Raw genomic sequence first — 26331 nt, 5'->3', positions numbered from 1 at the left:
AATTCAATTGCTGTATCAAAATGGACAGATTTAGACAAAATTAGATGCTGTGCTGATCTTTTAGATTGTTGAAGTGCCAAGTGTGTGTAGTTGAGAGGCTCTCTAGGGCTCCTTTGTGAAAATAATGGCTCTCATGAGGAAAGACCAGGGCACAAAGACCCCCTGGGGAATGGAGACATATGAGTAAATTCAGATGACTGATGACTTCAAGCAAGTGTAATACACTGAACCTCCTTAAAATAATAGTCAAGTGTGTTTTAGACACCCTACAGAAGTCTACATAGGCTAAACACAAAGAATGTACTTACAGAAAAACACTACATACATATCATACATAGACACTGGAAAGTTTCTTTAATAGTTGTTAACAGCATGAGTCATTTTAACTCTTTTTCTGTACTAAGTATCCTTCTTTACTCCCACACAGCATACGCACATTCCTTGCTTGGTGGTATAGTCTATAGACTCCTTACCCATCCTTTCCCATCCCTGAGGAAGGGAAAATATATATTTGTATTTTTATTCAAAATGTGAATAAAAAATTAGAGTACATGGAAGTCAATCTTTATATATATTTTGAACTCATTTATCCTTACATTTCCCTCTGAAGGAACATATAGAAATGCTTAATGCGGATAGTCTATTTCATAGGAACCATATGGTGTACAATAAACTTAAGAAAAGGTATTGCATAACTTTTTCCATATCCTATGTAAAGCACACTTTACATCTTTGTTCCTCAAGCTATAGATCAAAGGATTCAGCATAGGGATAATGAGGGTATAAAATACGGACGCCACTTTATCAGTGTCAAAAGAATGACTGGACTCGGGTTGCACATACATAAATAACAAAGTCCCATAGAACACTGTGGCCACTGTCAGGTGGGACCCACAGGTGGAAAACGCCTTGTGCCTACCCTCAGCTGAGTTCATCCTGATGATGGCTACCAGGATCAGCAGGTAAGACACAAGAACTATCAAAAGAGATGAAATCAAATCCAAAACTGAGAAAATCAAAATCACCAATTCAATTTCATGTGTATTTGAGCAAAGCAAAGTTAACAAGGGGAGACTGTCACAGTAGAAATGATTGACAACATTGTAACCACAGAATAAAGAACTAAAAATCTTGCCAGTGATTAGAAGAGACACAAATGTGCTGTAGAGGTAGGGGACTGCCACCAGCACGTAGCACACCCTTTGGGACATGATGACAGGGTAGAGCAGAGGGTTACAGATGGCCACGTAGCGGTCATAGGACATTGCCGACAGAATGAACAGCTCACTAATGATGAATATAATGTAGAAAGCTCCTTGTGTAGCACACAAATAATAAGAAATTGTGTTTTCTTCCACAATAAAACTTACTAACATTTTAGGTCCTACAGTTGTTGAATAACCAAGATCAGTGAAAGCCAGGTGTTTGAGAAAGAAGTACATGGGTGTTTGGAGCCTGGAGTCCACCTTGGTGAGGATGATCATGCCCAGGTTGCCCACCACTGAGATCAAATAGATGATGAGGAACAGCCCAAATAATGGAAACTGCAGGTCAGGACGGTGTGTGATTCCCATGAGAATAAACTCATTCAGCACTGTCCGATTGTGTTTTTCCATCCAGGTTTATTGGAAAACCTATTCTGAATAGATAATCAGCATAGTAAATAGCTTTCATGTTATATCATCTGGTAGTGGTTTTTTTGTTGTTGTTTTTCTTTGTTTTTTTGTTTTGTTTTGTTTTGATTTGTTTTGTTTTTATCTGGTAGTATTTTATCCTGAATACAAGTAAAATAGCAGAGTCAGAAGCCTTTGAGTGAGCTGTAAGAAAGCAAGAGAAAAATACACCTTGTGTAACATTAAATTATAAACATGTTTCTAGAAAATCCGCATTTACCTCACATAAAACATTGCTGATAAGATTGTGAGCTTCTGAGAAACTATCCTATAACCCAGTACACATGTTCTTTTGTCAAAAATCCTGAACTACTGTTAGGAAAAACTGTTTTAAATGAACAGAAAAAGAAATGATGTAAATGTTGAGGTGCATTGATGAAAGGTGAAAGAAAACAGTAATATTGTTTGTGAAAGAAAAAAAGTAACATTGTTAGTGCTGATTTTGTGTGAGATGAGGAAAGAGAAAAGGACTTTCACTAGTTTGAGACAACTAGGGAAAGCGGCAAATTGCTTTTTTGGTAGTTTATTTTCTATTTCGATGATCAGATCATTGTTTTTTTTTTTTAAGTTACATTTTTTAAGAAAATCATCTGTGCTTTCTGTCAGATTCCACTGGAAATTGAACACCCTGTACCTTGTACCATCACCATAAAACCGGGCACTTAAAAGTCTCCTGACCTTCAAATAGTACTCTTCATATCTCAGTGCGAGGCAGAATTTCTCTTTTGTGCTTATTATGAATTATAAAAAAAAAATCACCTTTATAAATAAGTTGATTTAAATAACTCACAATATTTTTGAGAATAATATTTTTTTGAGAATAAGGGGAATATAGTCACTAAATGACTGAGGATTTAGGTATCAAACGAACACCTGAATAGCTACAGTTTCATAATTTTGCCACAGTTTTTCTATTTCTTTTTCTTTTTCTTTTTCTTTTTATTCCTAATTCTTTAGTTAGGTTTTATGGTCACTCAGTTTGACCTGTATTACTTATATGATCTAGTATTTACAGGGCACATACATTTACATAAGCAATATGTCCCTGACACATCAAAAATGGCTATTAGCAGTTGTGAAAATACTTGAACAAGTGAGGTGAAGAGACAGGAATGCACTCTTGCTCTGTCAAGCAGTATCAGTAGTAGGATGCAGAAGTGAACCAGAAATCCTATGCTTTGACATGGAATAAAAGTGTTACCTTGCAAAGGCCACCGAAACTGTTTGGATATTGGTATAACACACAACCACCTGAAATACTCTGTTTACCTGTGATGAAACCTCTGTCTTGGCTTCCCCGTGTGCTTCGTAATATGGTGATGTGAGATCAATTTATGGATGCTCTGTTGCCCTCTGAGACTCTCCCTGAAGACATGCCAAGCAATTTCTTGATATCCCTGAAACATTTGAAAGCTTAACAGCATTCAAGGAGGGTGTTTGTTAATTGTCCAGAACAATTTGTATTCATCAATGAATTAGAATTGCTTTGTTAGTTTGTGTACTACATTCACACATCTTATTCTTAACTCTTTCTCCCCCCTGCTTTGATGGATAATTTTATGTGTGCACTTGGCTAGGCTACGGTGGCCAAGTGTTTAGTCAAAAAATTCATCCAGATGTTGTTCTAAAGATATTTTCACATGTGATTAAAATTCAAATTAATAGACTTTGAGTATAGCTATGTACCTTCTGAAATGTAGGTTGACCACATCCGATCAGTGGAAGGTCTTACAGAGAAAAAGTTGAGGTCCTCCAAAGACAAAGAAATTACACTCCTGACTGAAATATAGAAAATTGACCTTAGTTTTCCCTCTTTGTACTCAAGACTGCAGTGTCAACTCTTGCAATGCTAGGCTACTCCACAGATTTTGCCTTGCCATTTCCAACAATCATATGTGTTAATTTCTCAAAATCTCCCCCTCTCTCTCTCTCAAACCTATATTACCATATATTTTATATAATTATGTATGTATTAACCCATTATGTAAAACATTTTACATATATAAAATATCATGTATATTATCTATTATATATACCACTGATATATAATATATGATATATATGTATATATATATTTTTTCTCCTCCCTTTGGTTTTATTCCTCTGAAGTATTTTTACCAAAACAAACAACAAACATATAGGGAAATGCATTAATCTGTGTTATTTATACACCAAGCTTGCCAGTATTCCTTCAGTTCTACCATGGTCTCCTTAGATGGATGACACGATGGACTCCTCAGATAACACAGGGAGTCATTTTTAAACACCATCTTACTGCATTATTCGAATGACTAAAGGAGGGGTACCTGGGTGGTTCAGTCAGTTAAGCATCCAACTCATGGTCTTGGATCAGATCGTGATTTCAGGGTCTTGAGATTGAGTCCCCCATGGCCTGGTGCTCAGTGCATGTTCTGCTTGTCCCTTTCCCTCTGCTCCTTCCACCCACCACCCTCTTAAATAAATAAATAAAATCTAAAAAAAATAGAGAAGTAAGTGAACTAAAAGTAATAAGATACTGTGTATATAAGTAATAAGATATTGTGTTGTGTCCTTTACTTTTGTCTGTCTTTCCTTCTTTCTCTCTCTCTCTCTCTCTCTTTCTTTCTTTGACTAAAGAGTGAGTGAAATTAGTTACTCTTAATTCTCATTCTTTTTTCACAGTAAATTCTCCTCATCTGTTTAGGTCTTGTCTTTCATTTTATTTGTCTGTATTAGAGTTCAGTATTTCTTGTTTTTCCATCATGCCTAATATCCATTCCAATTATTTTTCTCTTCGTTGTCACCTGCTCTACTATACTTAACATATATCTTATAAGATCAATATATTCAGGAAAAATATAATGTTTTATATGCATATGTTTTGCTATGTCATTTTGCTATCAATTGTGTTGTTGCATTTTAAGCCACATTACCTATTTGTGATGTTTTCATGTTGTGATTCTTTTTCCTTCTTTCTTCATTACAGTCAATAATGTATTACAAATTTTATGGATCTACTCTTGGTATTTGCTTGTCTCCAACCTCAGTTATCAGCAATACTATTCCAACACAGAGTTCCATGAAAAACCTTGACTTGCCATGTTAATGTGTTCCAGACAAAATCATCCGTGGTATACATTTCACATATCTGTCTCTGGCTGTGTGTGTATGTGTGCGTGCCTGTGTTGATATTCATATAGATCCACCTACATGTATGCATATGACCACACATAGTCGCCCACAACACAGGAAGATCTCTTGGGATGAGAAAACAATTCATTTAATTTTGTTAACTATTCCAGATTGGTTGTACCGGTACTGATATCCTCCTGTACCAGCATATAGATGAGGTTCTTGGGTCTTCACATCCATGACAGGTGCCTGAATTATGTTCTCTCCTGTTAACTGGACAATATTTTATTAAAAAGATTTAATCAATTAATTAATTAGTTTAGGGAATGGAGGGACAGGGGAAGGGGCAGAGGAGAGGAAGAGAGAATCTCAAGCAGATGTCATACTTAGTGTAGAGCCTGACACAGGGATTGATCCCATGATCCCTGAGATCATGACCTCAGCCAAAATCAAGAGCTGGTCACTAAACCCCAGCACCCTCTTAACTGTATAACGTTAAAATATGTTTCTATTACTGACTTTTCCCTTGGTTTTGGTTTGATCTCTTGGCATGGCTAGTAATGAAACAAAACAACTTACATAGGTATCATTGAAAATAGGCAACTGCACATATATGAAGTATAAAATTTGATAAGTTTTGACATACGTATGTATGTATGTATGTTTCTTTCTATGTAGTATTTCCATTCCATCTCATCCTACCCTGTAATGTCTCAGACAAGCTTGGGTTTAATTCAGCTTTCTACTATTTTGAAATACTTATAGAATTGTAAGAACATGGAGCAAAGGATCCCAGAGTTCCTGCATTTCACTTAGTTTCTACTAGTAGTAACAACTTGCATCAGTATTGTACAATACAGATTGTACCACAGAAATTATGAAATTAATATTGGCATAATATTCTGCCTATTTGGGTCACCAGTTTTCCATGTGCTCATTTTTGTGCTTGCAAAGAAATACATATACATATATATATATAAATGCATATATGCAATTTCAATCAGATGTACAGGTTTGTAATCAATATAACCATCAACATTCAGGCTTATTCCATCACTATATGGGTCACCGATGATTCCTTCATACCTAACTGCTCTTCCCTTCCCTCAGTCCCTTGTCCTTAACCCCTGTCAATTACTAATCTGGTTTTCATCACCGTACTTTTCTGGGTACAAAATCTAAGCTGTCAATTATTTGTTTGAATATTTTAATAATGTTGCTCCATTGTCTTCTCACCCGCAGTGCTTCTGACGATAAATCTGTTATTCTTTGTTCCTCTCTCTATAAAGTGTCTTTGCTTTTTGATGGCTTAATGTTTTATTTATCATTGACTTTGAGATATTTAATGATGAGTTGCCTTCAGGTCTGTATGTTCCTTTTATCTGGGGTTTGTTAATCTTCTTGAATCTGAGGTCTTTTAACTTTCATCATGTTTGATTACTTTTCACCTGTATTTTCTTCAAATAATTCTAATTGCATTCTTCTTTGGGAAACCAGTGGTATGCATACTTGGTTAGTTGAAACTGTCTCCCAAATTATTATTATTCTTTTTATGTTTTTGGTTCTTTTTGCTCCCTTTGTCTCACTTTGATATTTTTTATTGCTGTATCTATAGACTGACTAATCTTTACTTCTGTAATGTCCAATCTACTGTAACTACAATCCCATTTATCTTTTACCTTGAACACAGTATTTTTTTCTCTCTAATATTTGAAATCCTTTTTTTAAATATCTTCCATGTCTTTAGTTATCTTTTTGAAAATATGATATACAATTATAATAACCATTTTTATCCTTGTTTGATATTTCAAATATATGCAAATTCTTGAACAGTTTCCATTGATTGGTTATTCTATTCATTATAGATCAAGTCTTCCTGCTTCCTTGTATGCCTGATAATTATAGAATGTATTTCATGCATTGTGAATTTTTCTTGATGGATACTGGATACATTTGTATTTTAGCAATAATCCCTCAGTTTTGTTCTAGGATATAGTTATTTTGAAATAGTTTAATCCTTTTGGATATTGCTTTTATAATTTCTTAGGTGGGATCAGAGCAGTGTAGAAGTGTAGGGCTAATTATTCTTCTTCTTGAAGGAAGACCTTCTTGAGTACTTTACCTAAAGCCCCACAAACTATGAGGTTTTTCTACTCCTCGTACAATACATTCTCACAATTTCTACCTCTGTTTGAGTTCCAGATACTGTTGCCTTTCATCATCTTAGATGACTATTTCTTTCACCTGGATGGTTTCCTCTTGCCTGTGCCGATCACTAATCTATCCAATAATCCAGGAGGATTCTCTGCAGAGATCCAGTGTTCTTTCTTTGCACAGCTTCTCTAGCGCTGGCACTCTATCTTACAAAATTCAGCTACCATAGACTTGCTGGACTCTCAATTTTGGTTCTTCAGCTCATCAGGAAGGTGGCCCAATCATGGGATTCACCTCATTTGTTCCTTATCTGTCAGGGAAACTGGCATTTTTGCTTGATGTCAATGCCGTGACCACTTGTTTCATATTTCTTGTCTCTGTTTTTGTTTGGTTTGGTGCTTTTTTTTTTTGTTTTTCTTATCTTAATGGGATGTTAAGGCCATCTTAATTGAAAGCAGAAAACAGTATTCAGCTTATCTTAAGATGAGTCTTGGCACAGTCTTTCCATTCTTTTCAAATCATTAATTTCTTTTTTTATGCTTCATATACCCCACGTAAATGTGAAGAAATATTGAGATTTCCTTAAAAAGGTGTTAAGAATGTAATCACTTCTCTCCTCCGACTCTACTTGTCCTGGATTACACCTCTATTCTCTCTCAAATGTAACATGATCAACCCCCTCAATGACTTCAATTTCTCATCTCAGAGTTTTCCATCCATTATTTGCACAGCAGTGATAGCTGTCCCCTTATCAAAGATAGATCAAACCACTCCTTAGCTCAAAATCCTCCAAAGGTGTTTTTTTATCATTTGGAATAAAAGGCAAGTTTTACAATGGCCTATATAAGTCCTACAAGATCACATTCTATATTATAAGTTCATCATATCTCTTTTATTTATTAGTCACATTTATGTTCCCACCACCTTTGATTCTGGTGTTCCTCAGCACATTAGTCATTGGGAACTGCTGCAACGTTCTGTCCCCGTGGAACTAGCTTCCGATAGGTAGACAGAGTCTATCCACTTAGCTCCTCAAGTGTTTGTTTCAATGCTATCTTTGCAGAACGCTCCCTGATAACCTTAATTAAAGGGTGACCCCCATCCTGGCTACTGGCTCTACCCCATTTTCATATTGCTCAGTCCAACCCATCCCACTGTACAGACCACTTCTCATGCTGCCTGTTTTCTGTAAACCCCATGAAGAGAGGGATTTCTGTTATTAAACTTCACAGTATACGTTTATTTCCTTGGTTAATTAATTCATACAGTATCTATCAGGTATCTTCCTTGTGTGTGACTTTTACTATGCTAGACTGTTATAGATAAGATTGTAAAAATAATATATGGAGTCTCTGGTTTTATAAAAATAAGTGTTTAGTGTAAGAGACAGACAAATAGGGTAGTGCCAGAACAAGTAGGAATAGTACTTGACCTGGAACTGAAACTAAATTAGGTTAGTATCGAAGGATGAGAAAGAAGAAGCAATCTGTTGGTGATTATCCTCATTTGAATTTTGAAAATAATGTTTATTTTTCTTTATTTCTATGTTTATCACACATTGATTCTTGCTCAGTCCCCGGAAACAACAGAACAAGACTATAGCAAGGTTAACTACAGTATACATTGACTAATACATAATTTAGTGTTAGTGTGCCCTACAGTGAATTTTAAGCAGAACATTTGCAAACATTCTGCAGGTCCTATATAGGGCATTTTTCACCTCATTTTTCCTCAAGCTATAGATCATGGGATTCAGCATGGGTATAACCAAAGTATAAAATAAGGAGGCTATTTTATCAGTATCAAATGAATGACTGGATTTGGGCTGCACATACATAAAAAATAGAGTACCAGAAAATACAACTATCACTGTCAGATGGGATCCACAGGTAGAGAAAGCCTTGTGCCTGCCCTCTGCAGAGTTCATCCTGAGCACGGCAACAAGGATCAGCATGTAGGACACAAGGACTATCAGAAGAGATGACACCAAATTAAAAGCTGAAAAGATCAGAATTATCAGTCTAATTTCATGTGTGTCTGAGCAGAGCAAATCTATCAATGGTAGACTATCACAGTAGAAATGCCTGATGACATTATAGCCACTAAATGATGAAAGGAAAATTTTTATAATGGTCAGCAAAGACAGAAGGATGCTGTATAGATAGGGGATTGCCACCAGTAACTGACATAATCTATGTGACATGATGACTGTGTAGAGCAGAGGGTTACAGATGGCCACATAACGGTCATAGGCCATTGCTGACAAAATGAAAATTTCACTAGTAATAAATATACTAAAGAAGGTGAGTTGGGTAGCACACCAGGTATAAGAGATGGTAGGCTGATCTACAGCAAAGTTTGCTAGCATTTTGGGTCCCACAGCTGTTGAATAGCCCAAATCAGTGAGAGCCAGGTGGTGGAGGAAGAAGTACATGGGTGTTTGTAACCTGGAGGCTATCTTGGTGAGTATGATCAAGCTCAGGTTACCCACCACTGAGACAAGGTAAAATGTGAGGGAGAGTCCAAGCAGTGGAGCCTGCAGCTCAGGGGGTCCTGTGATTCCCATTAAAATGAATTCTTTCCATATCGTTAGATTGTGCTTCTCTGTACAGGCCATTTGGGAAACCTGTACTGGGAAGAAATATACAAATAATCATTAACTTTCAGGACATATGACTGAGATGACCATTGTAGTAAGTGATTAAAGGCTGAAATCTTCCATTTATGGCCTGTTGCTTTATATGGCTGTCTAACACCCGGCAGCTCAAGTCTCTCTCTACCAGCTCAGCTAAGCTCTTTACAGTTTTCTTAAACACCAAAAGCACAAACAACAAAAGCAAAAATAGATAAATGGACATAATCAAAATTTTTAAGAAAACAGACTTTTGTGCATCAGAGAACACTATCAAAGGATGAAAAGATGACCCACACAGTGGAGGAGGTTGCAAATCATTTATCCGGTAGAGCTCTGTTATATAGAATATATAAAGATTCTCCAACTCAACAGAAAAAACAAACAAACAGTGCAAATTAGAAAACAGGCTAAAGACTTGAACAGGCATTTCTCACAGAAGATAAACAAATGGCCAATAAACTCATGAAGAAAAGTTCAACACCCTTAGTCATTAGAAAAATGTAATTCAAAACCACAATGAGACACCACCATACACCCCATAGGATTTTTTTTTAAGGATTTTATTTATTTATTTGAGCGAGAGAGTGAGCAAGAGAGAGAGAACACTACCCCAGGGGGAAAGCCAGAGGGAGAAGCAGACTCCTCACTGAGCAGAAAGCCTGATGCTGGACTCCACCCCAGGACCCTAGTATTGTGACCTGAGCTGAAGGCAGATGCTTAACCAACCAAGCCACGAGGCACCCCTAGGATGGATATTAAAAAAGAAAAAAAAAAAAAAAAGAAAGAAAGAAAAAAAAAAGGAAAATTATAAATGCTGACAAGGTGTGGAGAGATTAGAACCTCTATGTATCTTGTTGGCAATGTGAAATGGTACAACCACTATGAAAACAATTTGATGGTGATTCTAAGTTAACCATAGAATTGCCATTATAACCTGGAAAATCCACTTTTAGATCTAAAGAGTACAAACTTGCTGCCTCACAGTAAATGTCTAGGTTTCACCAAAAATTATAATAAAGATGTTTACAACCTTGTATTCACCCAGAAACTTCAGTTACCAAAGCAGATTATCAAAGAGATTGCTAAAACACTGAGGGGGTATCAGACATTAACGAGGTCCTGGAGTCCCTGGTCTGAGTTAGCTACAGAGACAAGTGCATTCCACTCACCTCTGAAGAGGGATCTCTTTGTTTTCCCATGTATTCCTAACACAACCCCGTGAGAAGGATTTATGTGTATCTTTCCTCCTTTGAGTCTCTCCCTGGGGAGAAAGAATATGAGTTAATTAAGCCTGGAGGTTAATGAAGCTGTGATATATCTGCTAATTATATAGGACATCTTTATATCCCCCTACAAGTAAAGTTCTCTTAGATATCTTTCCACATGGTGTCTCCTGGTTAAGTCTTTCTACTCTAACGGAGAGATCTGGAATCCAAACATTGTATCTAAAGGAAAGATATTTTCATTTTTCTCCCAACCCGTAATTGTCTCTTGTTAATACAATGGCTTTTTAGGATTTCATGGCTGAGAACATGATGGAGGCATGTTTGAATCATGCTTATTGATCCTTTTAAAAATTCACAAGGTAAAATAATATATGCATGTGTGGCCATTTTCCCCTTATTTGTGGTGTTTTAAACTTATTGTTGAGTATATTTGCATATTGACAAATGTATTTATCACAAATAAATTTTACAAAGGTAACACTTTGTGTAATTAGAATCTAGATTATACAGTAATGACAATAACAAAAATAGAATAAAACATTATCAGGACCCAAGAAGACCCTTCATTCTCCTTTCTACAACCAACTGCCCCCCTTATACACACACACACACACACACGGATAACCATTATTCTGTTTTTTAACAACATAAATTATTTTCACTTATTTTTGTTACTTCGTATAAAAGAAATCTTACACACCTATTTTTTTGTGACTGGTTTTTTTCAGTTAATATGCTGTTATGGTCATTGCAGAATGCTCATTTTCATGTGTGTATACAACTCTTTTTTATGAATATATCACAAATTAGTTGTCCATTATCTTATTGTTCAATATTAGAACTCGTTTCAACTTCTAGGCTTTACAACTAATGATATTATAAACATTCTACTTCACCTGATGTTTTGATGAACATAAAGCTTTCTTTTTTCACATCTTGGATCCTTATGAAATAATAAAAAATGGATTTTATCATGTATTTAGAGAATGATTATAGAATCATTTATAGATTATAAAAAATATCCCAATAAACATAAAAGTTTCCTAACAGTGGTAATTAAAAATGGCTACTCCCACACCCTTTGTGTCTACAGCAAGATTGACTTATTCTTGAATATAATTCTATTTCTGTGTATCTCTTACCCTGAAAACCTGAGCCATAGGCTATGCATTTTTAACATTAGTAAGTACTACCAAATGAGTTTCCAGAGTGGTTATAACAGTATGCATTCTTAGTAGCTGTGCAAATTATTATAATTGTTCAATATTCTTATTAAGATTTGGTATGTTCCATCATTTTCTTTCTAGACTTATAGATGATGTGTATGGGTAACTATGTGGTTTAATTTGCATTATCCTTGTACTGAATGCAATAAAAAACCTTTCATTTGTTTCAAAAGTATTTATATATTTACTTTGAAAAGTACTTGTTCATGTCTTTTGTCATCATTGTACTGTATATCATGTCAACTATGCACTGATTTGTAAGAGTTATTTTTCAATAAGTGCTATTAGATAATTTGTATATTTATTTGAGAAAAAGTGAATCTGGACACCTATCCAGACCTTATCAGAATCATTTCTATTTGATTTAAAGATCTAAATGTGAAATGCAAATAAACGGTTTAGGCGAAAACATAATGGGACATCTTTGTGGTAGTAGAATATGTATACATTTTTAACAAAACACATCAAACAATAATTGCATAACATTAAAATGATTCAATGAACTATTTTAAGAATTTTGTTCATCAAAATTAATAATGTGAAAGGGAAACTTTCATAGTAGGAGAGAATGCTTTATCAGTCCTATATAATCAGATATACATAAATGAAAAAGAACTCAAGAAAAATATAAAAATAACTCTTCCTCCAGAACAGGAGGGGGGGTGGCAAAGAAGTTGAATGAATATAATATTCAGTGAAAGACACCATAGTCTCCAAAAATGACACCAGCCCGTACAAATAACAATGAAACTAAACTGTTATTATGGGCACTTTACTAAGTGACACATTTTGTTTCAGAATGTATAATACCATTAAGGCGTCCTGCTTGTAAGCAAGAATGCAGGGCTGATTTCACAATTGAAAACCTATAACATAAATGTGGAAACTGGGTCTCCTAGTCTTGGGGACAATTTCAGAGGTAAAATTTCAAATATTTCAGTATACATTAAAAGTTTTATGTAGATTTTTAAGTGTAATAATATGTGTCCATCATTATAATATCATACAGAATATTGTCACTGCCCTAAAAACTTTTGTCCTCAACTTATTTGTCCTTTCCCTGCCCCAGTATACAGGATTTTTATAGATATCATTTATAATACTCTTTTCTTTTATTCTGGTCACTGAGGTAGTTTATTGGAAATAAGTGTTGAACGTTATCATAAATCTATTTCATGTTTTCTTTTAACTAGTAATGATGTTGATTTATGTTACAGGTTTTCATTTTTTCTGTTGGCATTTGTTATGTCTCCTCTTCTGGTCCTCCTCCTCTTCTTTCTAGCTCTTCTTCTTGCTGTGCTGTGTAGAATATATATTTTGAAGATGTCATCATGTATTCACCCATTCCACCCTTGATAAGCACTTAACACCTATGATGACTACATTTGCCACAAACATTCTATTACTTATTCTCCAGTGGACATAATTACACAGGAAGGGAATTGCTGCATCGTAGAGTATACACACACCAAACTTTAGTAATTATTCCCTTATTTTTCTAAAGTATTTATAGTAACGTACTCTCCCTGAAACAAGTACAAGAATTATAGTTTTCCACACTCTTATCAACACTTTGAATTATTATCCAAATTTTGAATTTTAGCTACCCTGCTGGATGTGTAATGATAACACAGTATATAGTCTTCATTTACGTTTAATGAATAATTTTTTTGAACACATTTATGCATTTTTGGCAGATTTGATAGCCTCTTTTGTGAAGTGTTCCTTCAGGTGTCCTGCCCCTCCCCCCAACTTATTCATTCCCTCCCAATAGGTTGACTGTGTTGATCATCTTCATTCTAGAAGTTAGACAATTTGTTGTTTTATTTTGTTTTGTTTTACAGATTACTTTGGAAGGGTGTGTGTACTTCACATGTGGTCCCTCTGGATTTTTTCGCTTTCTTACAATATTTTTTTATTAATACAAATTTTCGTTGTAGAGGGTACTATTTCTTTATTAGTATTATTATTTCTTGTACCCTGTTTAAGGAATCTTTGTTGATCCCAAGTCATGAAAATATTATTTTACTTTGCTTTACCAAAATTTTGGTTTCAGCTTTCACATTTCCATTCATAGCACATCTCAATTATGGTTTGCATGTAGTGTATAAAAGACAAAGATTCATGTCCTACATAGGAACCTAATTGAATGCAGTCAATTTATTGAGAAGCCTGATTTTCCCCACTACATTGTAGTAGGGCTTTTATTTTAAAACAAGTGGAATTACACACGTGAGTCCATTTTGGACTTTATTATTATATTCTTGATCTCTCTGTAAATATGTGCACTGATGACATATTTTTAAAAATAATCTCACTTCATTAAAGGAATTGTTATCTGTTATTGGAAGTCCTCTGAAATCTTTCTTCTTCTAAGATATTGCCCTGGATATTCTAGATCCTTTGCATTTCCACATAACTTTTGATATCAGCTTAACACTAAAAAATACTATTGGAATTTTGATTGTTACTGCATTAAATCTACAGGAAAATTTATGGAGAACTGGCCTCATCACAACATTTATATCTTCTAACCAATGACATGGTATATATATAAACATATATCTCTCCTTCAGTAACTCAGTAATGTTTGTTACAGTGTCTAGCAATGAAATCACGCAAATTGTTCATTAGATTGTTCACTAAGTATTCTATAGATTTTATCTAGCATAATTGATAGTTTAAAATTTCAACTTCACCTATTTTTGCTGGTAGATAGCAAAATAATTCATCTTTAATATGTTGATATTATATCTATGATTCTTGCAAAATCCACTTATTATTTCTAATGTTTCAGTGCAAAGTCTTTTGAACTTTTAATGTACATATTTATGACACATGAAAATAATCAAACTTTATTCTGCTTTCCCATGCTTACACATGTTCATATATCATAATGTAACAAATCTGAAATGCCACCCATCAAAGGGGATACAGTTAAAGTGTCAACAGGGATATAGCTAAGGACAGACAATGTTGACTACACATTGATGTATATATGTCCAGCACACACACACACAGAAAAAAACAATAAATGCCACCTTATGTCAGTATGCCAGTGTGGTGGACACTGGTCTTAAAGTGGTGTTTAGTCCACAAAATATATTTTAAAAAGACACCAGAGAGGCTTAAAAATTATTTAATAGCAGATGTATTAAAACAGACTTCCCTTAAACCCTTAAATTGTAACATAAGTATTGGCAATTTGAGAATAGAAGTCTGGACTCCAGTTGCTCATGGTGATACTTAAGGACAAATAAAAATTGATACCAGAAGGATGATCACTACTGGAATAACTATAAGTTGAAAAATGAAAAACATTCTAGTTTCCATTACTTTTATACATTACACTTCTTCAAGGCCTATGTCATATAATAAACAGCAGTCTGTAACATGATTTATTGTATACAGAGTCTATATTGAGTCCTACATAGGCGGTCTGTGCAGACTTTTCCATATTCTATGCAGGGCACCTTTCACCTCTGTGTTCCTCAGGCTGTAGATCATGGGATTCAGCATAGGTATAATCAAAGTGTAGAATGCAGAAGCAATTTTATCAGTATCGAAGGAATGACTGGATTTGGGTTGCACGTACATAAAGAAGAGTGTTGCATATAATACAACGACCACTGTCAGGTGGGATCCACAGGTGGAGAAGGCCTTGTGCCTGCCCTCTGCAGAATTCATCTTGAGGATGGCCATTAGGATCAGGATGTAGGACACAAGCACTATCACAAGGGAGGAAACCAAATTGAATGCTGAAAAGATCAGTATTATCAACTCAATATCACGTGAGCTTGAGCACAGCAAAGTTAACAAGGGAAGACTATCACAGTAAAAATGTCTAATGACATTATGGCCACAGAAGGAAGACATAAATATCTTTATGGTGGTTGTTAGAGAGAGAAAGGCACTGTAGAGATAGGGGATGGCTACCAGCATCCAGCACACCCTTTGCGACATAACAACTGTGTAGAGCAGAGGGTTACAGATGGCCACATAGCGGTCATAGGCCATTGCGGACAGAATGAAAAGCTCACTGATGATGAACAAGATGAAGAAAGACAGCTGTGTAGCACACCAATTGTAGGGGATTGTATTTTGGTTAGTTACAAGATTTACCAGCATTTTGGGTCCCACAGCAGTTGAATAACCAAGATCAATGAAAGCCAGGTGTCTGAGGAAGAAGTACATGGGTGTTTGGAGCCTGGAATCCACCTTGGTGAGGATGATCATGCCCAGATTGCCCACCACTGAGACTGTGTAGATGATGAGGAAAAGCCCAAAGAAGGGAGCCTGCAGCTCCGGATGGTCTGTGATTCCCATTAGGATGAATTCTGTTAGCACTGTTAGGTTTTGTTTGTTCATCCAGGCTGTTAGGGAAAATTGCTGTGGAAACAACCATCACAAGAATCATTGGGTTACAGGAGACAACATCTGTTGATATTTTAGGAGGCAAAGCCATTGTGGGTAAGATAAACCCAATTTTTTAGATGGGTTAATTTAAAATAAGACTCACCTCCATCACTGAACCTGGAACCAAATTTTAAAAGTGTTATAATCTGAGATATAGGGCAATCTTTGTTGTTGTTGTTGTTGTTTGTTTTTTGTTTTTCTTTGGTGCCACATGCTAGCTGGGATTCTTGATTTTTAAAAAAATGTTTTGCATTTAAAATACCTGTAATTGGCTAAATATACAATACTTTAGAAGGAATTATAATAAAAGTAACAGCACTCTGCCTCTTGCCCTCGCAAACTTTAGTTCCAACCTACATATAAACCATGATTAACCCATTTAATAGACTTTGATTTGCATTTCTCATTAGAACTCTGCATATCTAATGGTATTCCCCATTCCATTACCCCTTTGATTTATTAAATTGTGTTCTTATTTCACTATTCTTTTATGAGTTTTAAATATAGTTTAATGATATTTTATGATGATAGATAATAATTTAGCAACTTTGCAGATGTCCCCAACATGCCCACTCTAATGCACATAACTACATTTTATTTTCTCTAGAATAATGTATCTGAATATTTATCACTTGCATGTGGATTTTTCCAGTTTCCGATCTGTGATATGTTGCACACCAAGTAAAGCCTGCATCTAGAAGTTATTCAGTATAAAAAGGAAGAATTTGGTACATTCTCACATTTGCTTTGACCCTAGAACTGATTCTCTGAAATGATGTGTTTAATGGTGTAGTTGTACTTTCTACCACATTTAAAGACAAGTAAAAGTTAGACTGTATTTTTTAACGTATTACTTAAAATCATCAAGTATACTGCTGTAAGTGCAACAGAAAGAAATATCACTCTAAAGTAGGGAATACTATCTCAAATATCTTAGAGGTTGGCAAATAATATTGCATGAGGTACATGAATGAAAGGTTAATTTGAATACTGTTCTTATACCTTTATTTCATCTTTCGTCATGTGTACATGAAATGTTTTCTGCTAACACATTTTATTTAAAGATAGCACTTTATCAGGGTGCCTGGGTGGCTCAGTCGTTAAGTGCCTGCCTTCGGCTCAGGTCATGACCTGAGGGTCCTAGGATTGAGCCCTGCATCTGGCTCCTTGCTCAGTGAGAAGCCTGCTTCTCCCTCTCCTACTCCCCCTGCTTGTGGTCCCTTTCTCCCTGTCTCCCTCTCTCTGTCAAATAAAAAATTGAATAAAATAAAAAAGATTGCCCTTTATCGACCTTTACTTTTGCAACTCCTTTCTCCTTCAGATTGTTTTTAAAGACAGGTGTCCCAAAATTTCATGGAAAAAGAGATCATCCATATTTTTTACTAATTATTCCACAGTGAAAAAGTGAGAACCCCACTATAATTCATTCTGGGAGACAAAATCATGATTTAAAAAAGAAATATATGATAATAAAAGAAACCTACAATATATTCAGTATATATGCATCCAACAAACCCACATATATTCATGTTTTTTATATATATATATATACACACACACATATATATATACACACATACACACACACATGAGTAAATATATCTCCTCTAAACAATATTAATATGTCACTGATATCAGTTTTTAAAAATGTGTAACAATTATAGGACATCCAAGCTGCATTGATCCCATGTTTGGCTGGATGATTGAATTTTGGAAGTTCTATAATTAGAATTCATCACATTATCCAACTGAATTAGAAAGAAAATGGAGCATTTTAACGGATGAAGAATTAATGCCATTTAGAATGGACAAAAGCTATAAAAATTAAGAATAAAAGAGAAATACCATAATGATAGAATATCTAATATAAACTGCCATGTACCTACTCTTAAAAGGTGAAAAGTTAAGACATTTTGGGGAAACAAATACAGAAACTTAAACAAATTAGTAAAATATGTTCCTGGATTATGCAATTTAGTGTTATAAAAGTTTCAGTTGTGCTCAACTAGAACCTCTGGATGCCCTTAAATAAACAGAAATTTCCAAAAAAATAGAATAAAAATTCAATATTAATTTGACAGATAAAGTACTTCTTAAAATTTTCTCTATCCAAAAATGTATTCAAAATATTTATTAAAAAGCAATGACAAACATTCATTAGCAACAATCCAACAAGTGACAAAGCCTAATGTCTTAAGCTGTAAATATATCCAAAGAAAGGACTATCCCACAGCAGTTTTCACAGTTTGGAAAACCTCTTCATCTCAACATTCATTTTATTGTGATATTACAAACCTCTGTGGAGTTCTTCTAAAACTCAATTGAGTGAATATTTGTGTGGCCTCCTCCCACCAGTTCTACCCAAGCACTGCCTGGAAAGAAACAAGGAAAGTGAGCATCAAACTTGACTCTTAGCAGGTTTGGAAACAGAAACTCCAGAGCCATGCCAGGATCTGGAAGATAGGCATGGAGTCCAAGGATGTCCTCTTATGCAAATGAGAACACTCAACCTCAACTCAATATTCTATAACATTTTGTAAATAGCCTCAACTGAGATAAACGGGTTGGTCATACTGAGAACACTGCACACTTACTAAAAGTTGGGAGGGAAAGAGGAGGGAAGAGGATTGTAAGTAGAGCTTACGAAAATACTAACTCCCCCTTCACAATTTTTTATTGTCTGTAATCTCAGTGTAAATGTAGAAATAATAACAAATAGAAATGAGGTCCCTTACCACCTTCAAAGAACACACTCATAGTGGTAAACATATATCATTACTCCAGAAAACCTAGTTATGAAGAGAGATGATTTACATGCATGATGTAATGTACTGAGTCTGGTTTTGGTGACTATACTCATGTCGGTCATTTAAATGGAAGACAAGGATCTAAAATCATCACTGCAGCTGATCTAGTAATCAATATAATCAATGCCATCTATTCACCTTAAGTGAAGACTGTCTTCATGTTCCTCTGTGTGATTACTAGACCTGACTGCTGTCGGAAGAATTTATGAGCCTCTCTTCCCTTTGAGACACTCCCCTGAGAGCGTGAATGCAATTCTTGGTTATTCCCAAAGCATCTGAGAGCAAGAAATGATGCCACTGGTCTTTGCTAATTATTCAGAGTAACTTTGATTTCCCTATTGAGGAGTTTTTTAAAAATATTTTATTTATTTGAGCGAGACAAAGAGAGAGAAGGAGTAGGGGTAGGGGCAGAGGGAGAGGGAGAAGCAGACTTCCCACTGAGAAGGGAGTTCCATGCAGGTTCCATCTCAGGACCCTGAGATTATGACCTGTGAGCTGAAGGCAGACACTTAGCCAACTGGGCCACCCAAGCACCCTGTTTTTATATATACAATTCACTTGCTTTCCTTAAATGTTATTTTTATTGTATTCACTCAAATGTCTAGATATAAGTAGAGTATTTCTCAGATACATGCTTTCATTATCTATCAATTACATAAACTTCTAGCATTTTCCACAATGGATTCTTCCATGTTTTATATCTGGGGATAAAGACAAAACTATTCACACATGACCTATAGTGTGTTAAAAGCTCAGAAGGAATAAAAAATTAGGAATATGTACATAAAGTAATTTATAAGGCATCTGGGTGGCTCAGTGGGTAAAGCCTCTACCTTCAGCTCAGGTCAAAATCTCAGGGTCCTGGGATCGAGCCCCGCATGGGTCTCTCTGCTCATTGGGGAGCCTGCTTCCCTCTCTCTCTCTGCCTACCTCTCTGTCTACTTGTCATCTCTGTGTGTCAAATAAATAAGTAAAATCTTAAAAAAAAGGGGGGGCACTTGGGGGGCTCAGGTGTTAAGCCTCTACCTTCGGCTCAGGTCACAATCTCAGGGTCCTGGGATCGAGCCCTGCATTGGGCTCTCTGCTCAGCAGGGAGCCTGCTTCCCCTTCTCTCTCTGCCTGCCTCTCTGCCTACCTGTGATCTCTCTTTCTCTCTCTCTGTCAAATAAATAAATAAAAAATCTTAAAAAAAAAAAGTAACTTATATTTAGTTTTTTAACCTAAGGGATTAAATTGAGTTAATGATACATAATTCCACAACCTGTGTTTATCCTCATCCTAATTCCCACTCCTACATCAGTTTCCTTTCCCTACACAAGTATCTCCTCCACAAAAGTTGATATATGTTCTTAATAGGAAATTCAGCTTTATGGGGTGCCTGTGTAGCTCAGTCAGTTAAGTGTCTGACTCTTAGTTTCAGTTCAGGTCATGATCTCAGGGTGGAGAGATTGAGCCCTGCATTGGGCTCCACACTCAGTGGGGAGTCTGCTTGAGATTCTCTTCCTCTCCTTCTGCCCCTCCCCCAACTCATACTCTCCCTCTTAAACTCTAAATTAAATAAATAAATATTTTTTTAAAAAGAAATGTGGCTTTATAAAGTGAATATAATACATGTTTTGAAGTTTACACATAGGTTGTTACATGACTTATTTCGATTCTTCAAGGTTCTCAATCAACTGTATGTTTTTGAATTTTATTCATTTTCTACATACACGATATTTTGCTGGCCTCTGTTTAATAAAACTTCGATAATCTCTCTCTACCTCCATTTACTATAGGTTTGCTGCCGTAGTAAGAGGCATTTAGTTAGTTCCCAACTTGTGACTTCTACATGCACCACCACAATTAACAACTTTGTGTGCGTGGTCCCCACTGACCCATGAATGAACATGTCTGTGATGTATCTCCTGAGGCCCTGTTTTTGGATAAATACAGCACATTTCATTTATTTACATAAGGATGGATCTATTCCAAGATTTCTTTTATCTGCACACATCCCACCATCAGTACACATCATTTCACATTGTGGACGTCCAACTCATGAATATGTACCACTTGAACAAATGGTAAAGGCTGCAGCAAATAATTAAATTAGATAAACTTACAGAGCTAATATTGTTTTCCTTGATTTAATACTTTATTTTTTAAAAGAATCCAAATATTTGTCAAGATTTGAAAAGAAAAACTGTACTATGATCCATGTAAACAAAGAAGTTCAGATATTATAACAGAGACAGATACACATTAATTCCAGTATAATGTTACTATTTGGATGTCTATAACATAGTAATGCTGATGAAATAGTTGTTGATGTGAAAAAACACTGACACACACCTCATAGCAAATGGGGGGAGGTGACCTCCAAATCCTACTTTTCCTCCTGGGCACCTGGCTAGCAGACTTCTTATCCTCCTGGCAGCTGTGGAGAAGGGGCTGAGCTGTAGCCTGACTCCTCTTGGAAGCACAGCCCCTCCCACAGTGCCTTCTGTTTCAGAGTTTGTAGTTCTTTTTTTCAATGGTTTTCTTGGAAGCCTTTTTTTTTTTTTTTTTTTTTTCTCATTTCCATGGAAGTGGCTTTTGGAAATAGCCATTTGGAAAGCAGAGGTGATAGATGTGACCTGTGGTACGGAGACATCTGGTGAAGATTTACGGACTTGCAAGGAGATGGCATTAGCAGCTCAATCTAAACTTACCTAGACCGTAAGGGATAAGAAAATCTGCATTAGAATACTTACAATTCCTCAGTTTAACTTTTAAAAAATAATTTATTTATTTATTTATCTGGGAGAAAGAGACTTCATGGGTGAACCAGGGGAGGGACAGAAGGAGAGGGAGAGAATCTCGAGCAGACTCCATTCTAGGTGCTGCGTCTGATGCAGGCTTGAACACATTACCCTGAGATCATGATCTGAGCTGAAATCAAGATTCTGATGAGTAACCCACTGAGTAAGGAGTAAGGAGACCAAGATGGTCTCCTTAATTTAACTTTAAATTAAAAAAAAAATAAGAATCATACCAATTTCTCTTATCTTTTAGATTATCAATATAGTAGGAAACATTAATACCAGACATAATTCTTGGAATGTAAATAAAATATTGGGATATATGATCATGGTGCTTCAGAACAAAATGAGCGGCTGTGAAAATAGTCCTTCAGTAAGTTTTGGAGTTTAAATTCATGAAATGGCATTTACTATGCTGGATTTGGGGAAGTTTGATGGTTTTTCTAATTTTCATGGTCTTGAAAGGATTCCGTGTCTGTCACACAAGACTTAAGCACTTGTAATGCTTTCTGCCTAGAGCATCCCTATATACGGAATCAGGTCAAAGCGACTGCTTCTGCGGCAGCTGCAGAAGGAGGGGTCCTGTGGCTGTTTGAAGTGTGTCCTACCTTTCACAGGTGTTGTCAGACTTTGCTTTATGCTGTGTCTTGCATCTTCTCTGTCCCCTCACCGCTAGAGGGATTTTGTTGTCACTGGACACAAATGTCATGGAACCTTCACAGCAGTTAGTTAGGGATAAGCTGGAAGTACAGGTGACTTAGCATCTCATAGGGCGTGAGCTTTGATCAGTTGGAGATTAAAGCTGTTATGTAAATTATTTTCCATACTTTACTTCATGGGAAACGTACTGGGCTGATATACTTTCCTGACTGGTTGATTGTTTTTATGATTTTTTTTTGACAAATGTGTACAAGTGATAAGTGAGTGCATGTATGTGTGCATACACTTAGGAACCTTTGAACTAAATACTTTCTGCTTATCCTTCATTAGAAGAGGGCTTTGTGTATAGTTTACTTAGGACAAACTTTGTAGCTAAATAATTTTGGAGGGGCAATTAGTGGAAGGTTTATGAGACCATCCCATTGAGTACTAGTGAATGAGACATGCAAGATTTTAGATTGCCTAGTTTCACAAAGCACACCATATATATATAGATATTTGAGGCAGAAATCGGTCTCCCACCCTGACAAAGATGCCCAGAACTGTAAACGTGGTGCCTTCCATACAAAGAAATTTGCTGATGTGATTAAGTTAAAGACCTCTAGATGGGAAGGCTGTTCTGAATTCTCTGGGTGGGACCAACGTAATCCCAAGAAGGAGAGGGAAGCAAGAGAGTCTCGGTTAGAAGGAGATGTGGCAGTGCAAGTAGAGGTCAGAGTTATAGGATCACTGTTTGGAAGGGTATGCCAAGCAAGGGATGAAGGTTGTCTCTAGAAGCTAGAAGAGGAAAAGAAACAGACTCTTCCGTGGGCATCCAGGAAGGAACAAAATCTGCTGACATCTTGATTGTAGCCCAGTGATACTCATTTTGAAATTTTGACCTCCGGAACTGTGGGATAAGAAGTTTCTGTTGTTTCAAGCCACTGAATCCGTGGTGATTTGTTGTAGTATCAGTAGGGAACCAATACAAGTGACAACATAATTATGTTTAGAAAACACATATGTAAACAAAGTTAAAAAGTGGAAAGCACTGTAGTTTTCATTCTTGACTTTAATTCATTGAATAAAATACATAGGATTGGTAGACATGCAAGGGTGAGTTTAGACCTGTTACTCCAATTCCATTCATGGAACTAGACTCAAAGACAATGGTTTTGTGCTGAGGAATATACTTCCCCAATTGTAGAGATGTAGGCTGGTACAGCCAAATACAGCAATAGGTAAACCAGACAAACAGAAAATAAATTATCTATACTATATACTTTTATGTATTTATAAAAAAGAAAACTTAAAAATTTTTAAGGGTAATGCTATCAAATTATTGCCACTTCTGCCTGTGGTGAAGAGTAATGTCCGTGACACAGTGTGACTTTTCTGTTTTCAGCTAGATATTTTGCTTATTTAAAACTAAAGTTAGGAGTTAGCTTATGAAACTGAGTGTCACATTTCATCTATTTGGCTTGTTTCTGACTTCCTGAGAATGTCGTAATCTACTTTATTTCCAGGTATTGCCTTACCTCTCATGCCATGCCCCCTCTCCCTCATTACATTGTATGTTAGTAGCATTTTGCATGCACAGATAGAAAGAGGGCATAGAATAACAATGCATATTTATTTATTTATTTATTTATTGGACATGGTGCCCTTGAGAATTGGTGTCACCTTAATGGCAATGACTTTTTTTTTTCCTTTTGGTCTACTAACATTTGACTGCAAAACACTAAACAAAAATGCTAAAAGAAGTAGTATTTGCTTTATATTTTTATACCACAGATCATTAACTCTACACAATGTTAGGGAGAAAAAGAGGATTGGAGAAAATTAATTTTATATCGTATCAGGATAAATATCAACATTTTGTTTTATGTACATGTACCACACAAGAGGAATGGAAAAGTGGAATCTCCCTTCATGCATTTTCTTCTGTTTTGCTACATGGCCTATTCCCATGTATATCTAAGCATTTTTTTGTTCAGTTTTTATTTTATCCTACAGGTTTCTTTTTCTGTGATATAAATTTATGTGAAGTACAAGATAAAAATGGATTTTAAAAGGTAAATGAATTGAAAGATAAAATAAACAAAAAGTAAAAATAAAAACTTTTGTAGTTGAACAAAACTGATCTATGGCAAGAAAGATGACCTGACATTGGACCAACATCCAAGGACTGCTTTTCACATAATTTCCCCAATTTCAGACTTCCTGTTTCTTGATTAGAAATTATAAAAGCCCAGTAGCAAGTTGTGTTTCATTGTAAAATGTGCTTATCCTGAAATTATTGTTTACTACTTATATAAGTATACTTTATTTGGTCAACTCACACATCTTTGTATTAGCAAAAGTTGGGTATTTGACATTGGAAAATAAAGGGTTAAGAGTTTCCCATTGAAATCCATGGAATTTTTAACTATTTATTACCTCTGCATTTAACAGAGATTCGCTTTTTAGGAGCAAATGAAAACCCTTTTATGAAGACAATTGGAGCTTTAAACGTACATTAATTTGAAAGACTGACAAGGGTTCTTTAGGAATCTCTTGAATGCATCCTTCACATCTTTGTTCCTTAGGCTGTATATAAGGCGATTCAGCATTGGTATCACCAAGGTGTAGAAGACAGAGGCCATTTTATCAGTATCTAAGGAGTGGCTGGTCTTTGGTTGCAAATACATGAAAAGAATTGTCCCATAGAACACAGTGACAGCCATCATGTGAGAGGCACAGGTGGAAAAGGCTTTTCGTCGACCCTCTGAGGAACGGATCCTTAAGATGGCAAGGACAATGTTGAAGTACGATGTTAGAACAATAATCATAGAGAATATCAAATTGGTCCCTGCAGAGATAAATATTGCTGTTTCTGGAAGATAGGTATCAGAACAGGACAATGCCAACAAAGGGACAGTATCACAGTAAAAATGGTTGATTACATTGGAAGAGCAGTACAACACCAAGAACACACAGGAGGAGACAGACAGTGCTGTGGTCAGACTGTAGAGGTAAGTGAGGGACACCAGCAGTATGCAGATCTGTGGAGAAACTACGACCATGTAGAGCAGGGGGTTGCAAATAGCCACGTAACGATCATATGCCATTGCAGCCAGCATGAAAATCTCCCCGACAATGAAAACCAGGAACCCACCCAGCTGGGCTGCACATCCATAGTAGGATATGGTTTTCTTTGTAACCAAGAAGTTTACCAGCATTTTGGGGGCAATGACAGTAGAATCACCAAGATTGATGATAGCCAAGTGCCTGAGGAAGAAGTACATGGGTGTTTGGAGCTGAGAATCAACACTGGTGAGGGTGATGATGCCCAGGTTCCCTGCCATGGTCAGCCCATAGATCAGCAGGAAAACAAAGAAGAGTGGAATCTGGAGTTCTGGGCGATCTGAGACTCCCATGAGAATGAACTCAGTCACCAGGGTGAGATTTTCTGAGGCCATTTATTTTGTTGTTCTCATCTTTAAATGGGGAAAATGGAAGGAGATTAATAGATGGTCAAATTGATTTTTCTGGTACATGCTAGGTTGTAGACTGTCTCATATAAATTGGATAATTTCTGGTCACAGGTAAAAGTGTTATATTTTAATTATATTTCTCATAATCTTAAAAAATTCAGAAATACACACTTTCTAGAGACTAG

General features: G+C 35.9%; 2 protein-coding genes across 4 annotated transcripts; both read right to left on the bottom strand.

Annotated features, from left to right (window-relative positions):
* Positions 1 to 674: 674 nt before the first annotated feature.
* Positions 675 to 26131, bottom strand: LOC308351082 (olfactory receptor 8K3-like; the record flags this gene model as incomplete). Of its 3 annotated transcripts, none has more annotated exons than XM_080816564.1 (2): positions 675 to 1544; positions 26060 to 26131. In XM_080816564.1, the coding sequence occupies 2 exons, from the start codon at positions 26129 to 26131 to the stop codon at positions 675 to 677; spliced, it is 942 nt and encodes a 313-aa protein (XP_080672690.1). The 3 variants fall into 3 exon arrangements, with proteins under 3 accessions (XP_080672690.1, XP_080672691.1, XP_080672689.1); XM_080816565.1 differs by lacking the exon at positions 26060 to 26131 and adding an exon at positions 16322 to 16393; XM_080816563.1 differs by lacking the exons at positions 675 to 1544; positions 26060 to 26131 and adding an exon at positions 15452 to 16393.
* Positions 8584 to 9555, bottom strand: LOC308351878 (olfactory receptor 8K3-like; the record flags this gene model as incomplete). Its single annotated transcript, XM_080817848.1, has 1 exon — positions 8584 to 9555. One exon carries the CDS (start codon positions 9553 to 9555, stop codon positions 8584 to 8586), a length of 972 nt encoding a protein of 323 aa, XP_080673974.1.
* Positions 26132 to 26331: the final 200 nt, after the last annotated feature.

This window comes from Martes martes (assembly GCF_963455335.1).
Source record: "Martes martes genome assembly, chromosome: 10".
Taxonomy (NCBI): domain Eukaryota; kingdom Metazoa; phylum Chordata; class Mammalia; order Carnivora; family Mustelidae; genus Martes; species Martes martes.
Note: the sequence above shows the minus strand (reverse complement) of the source record. Positions and strands in the feature narration are given on the sequence as shown.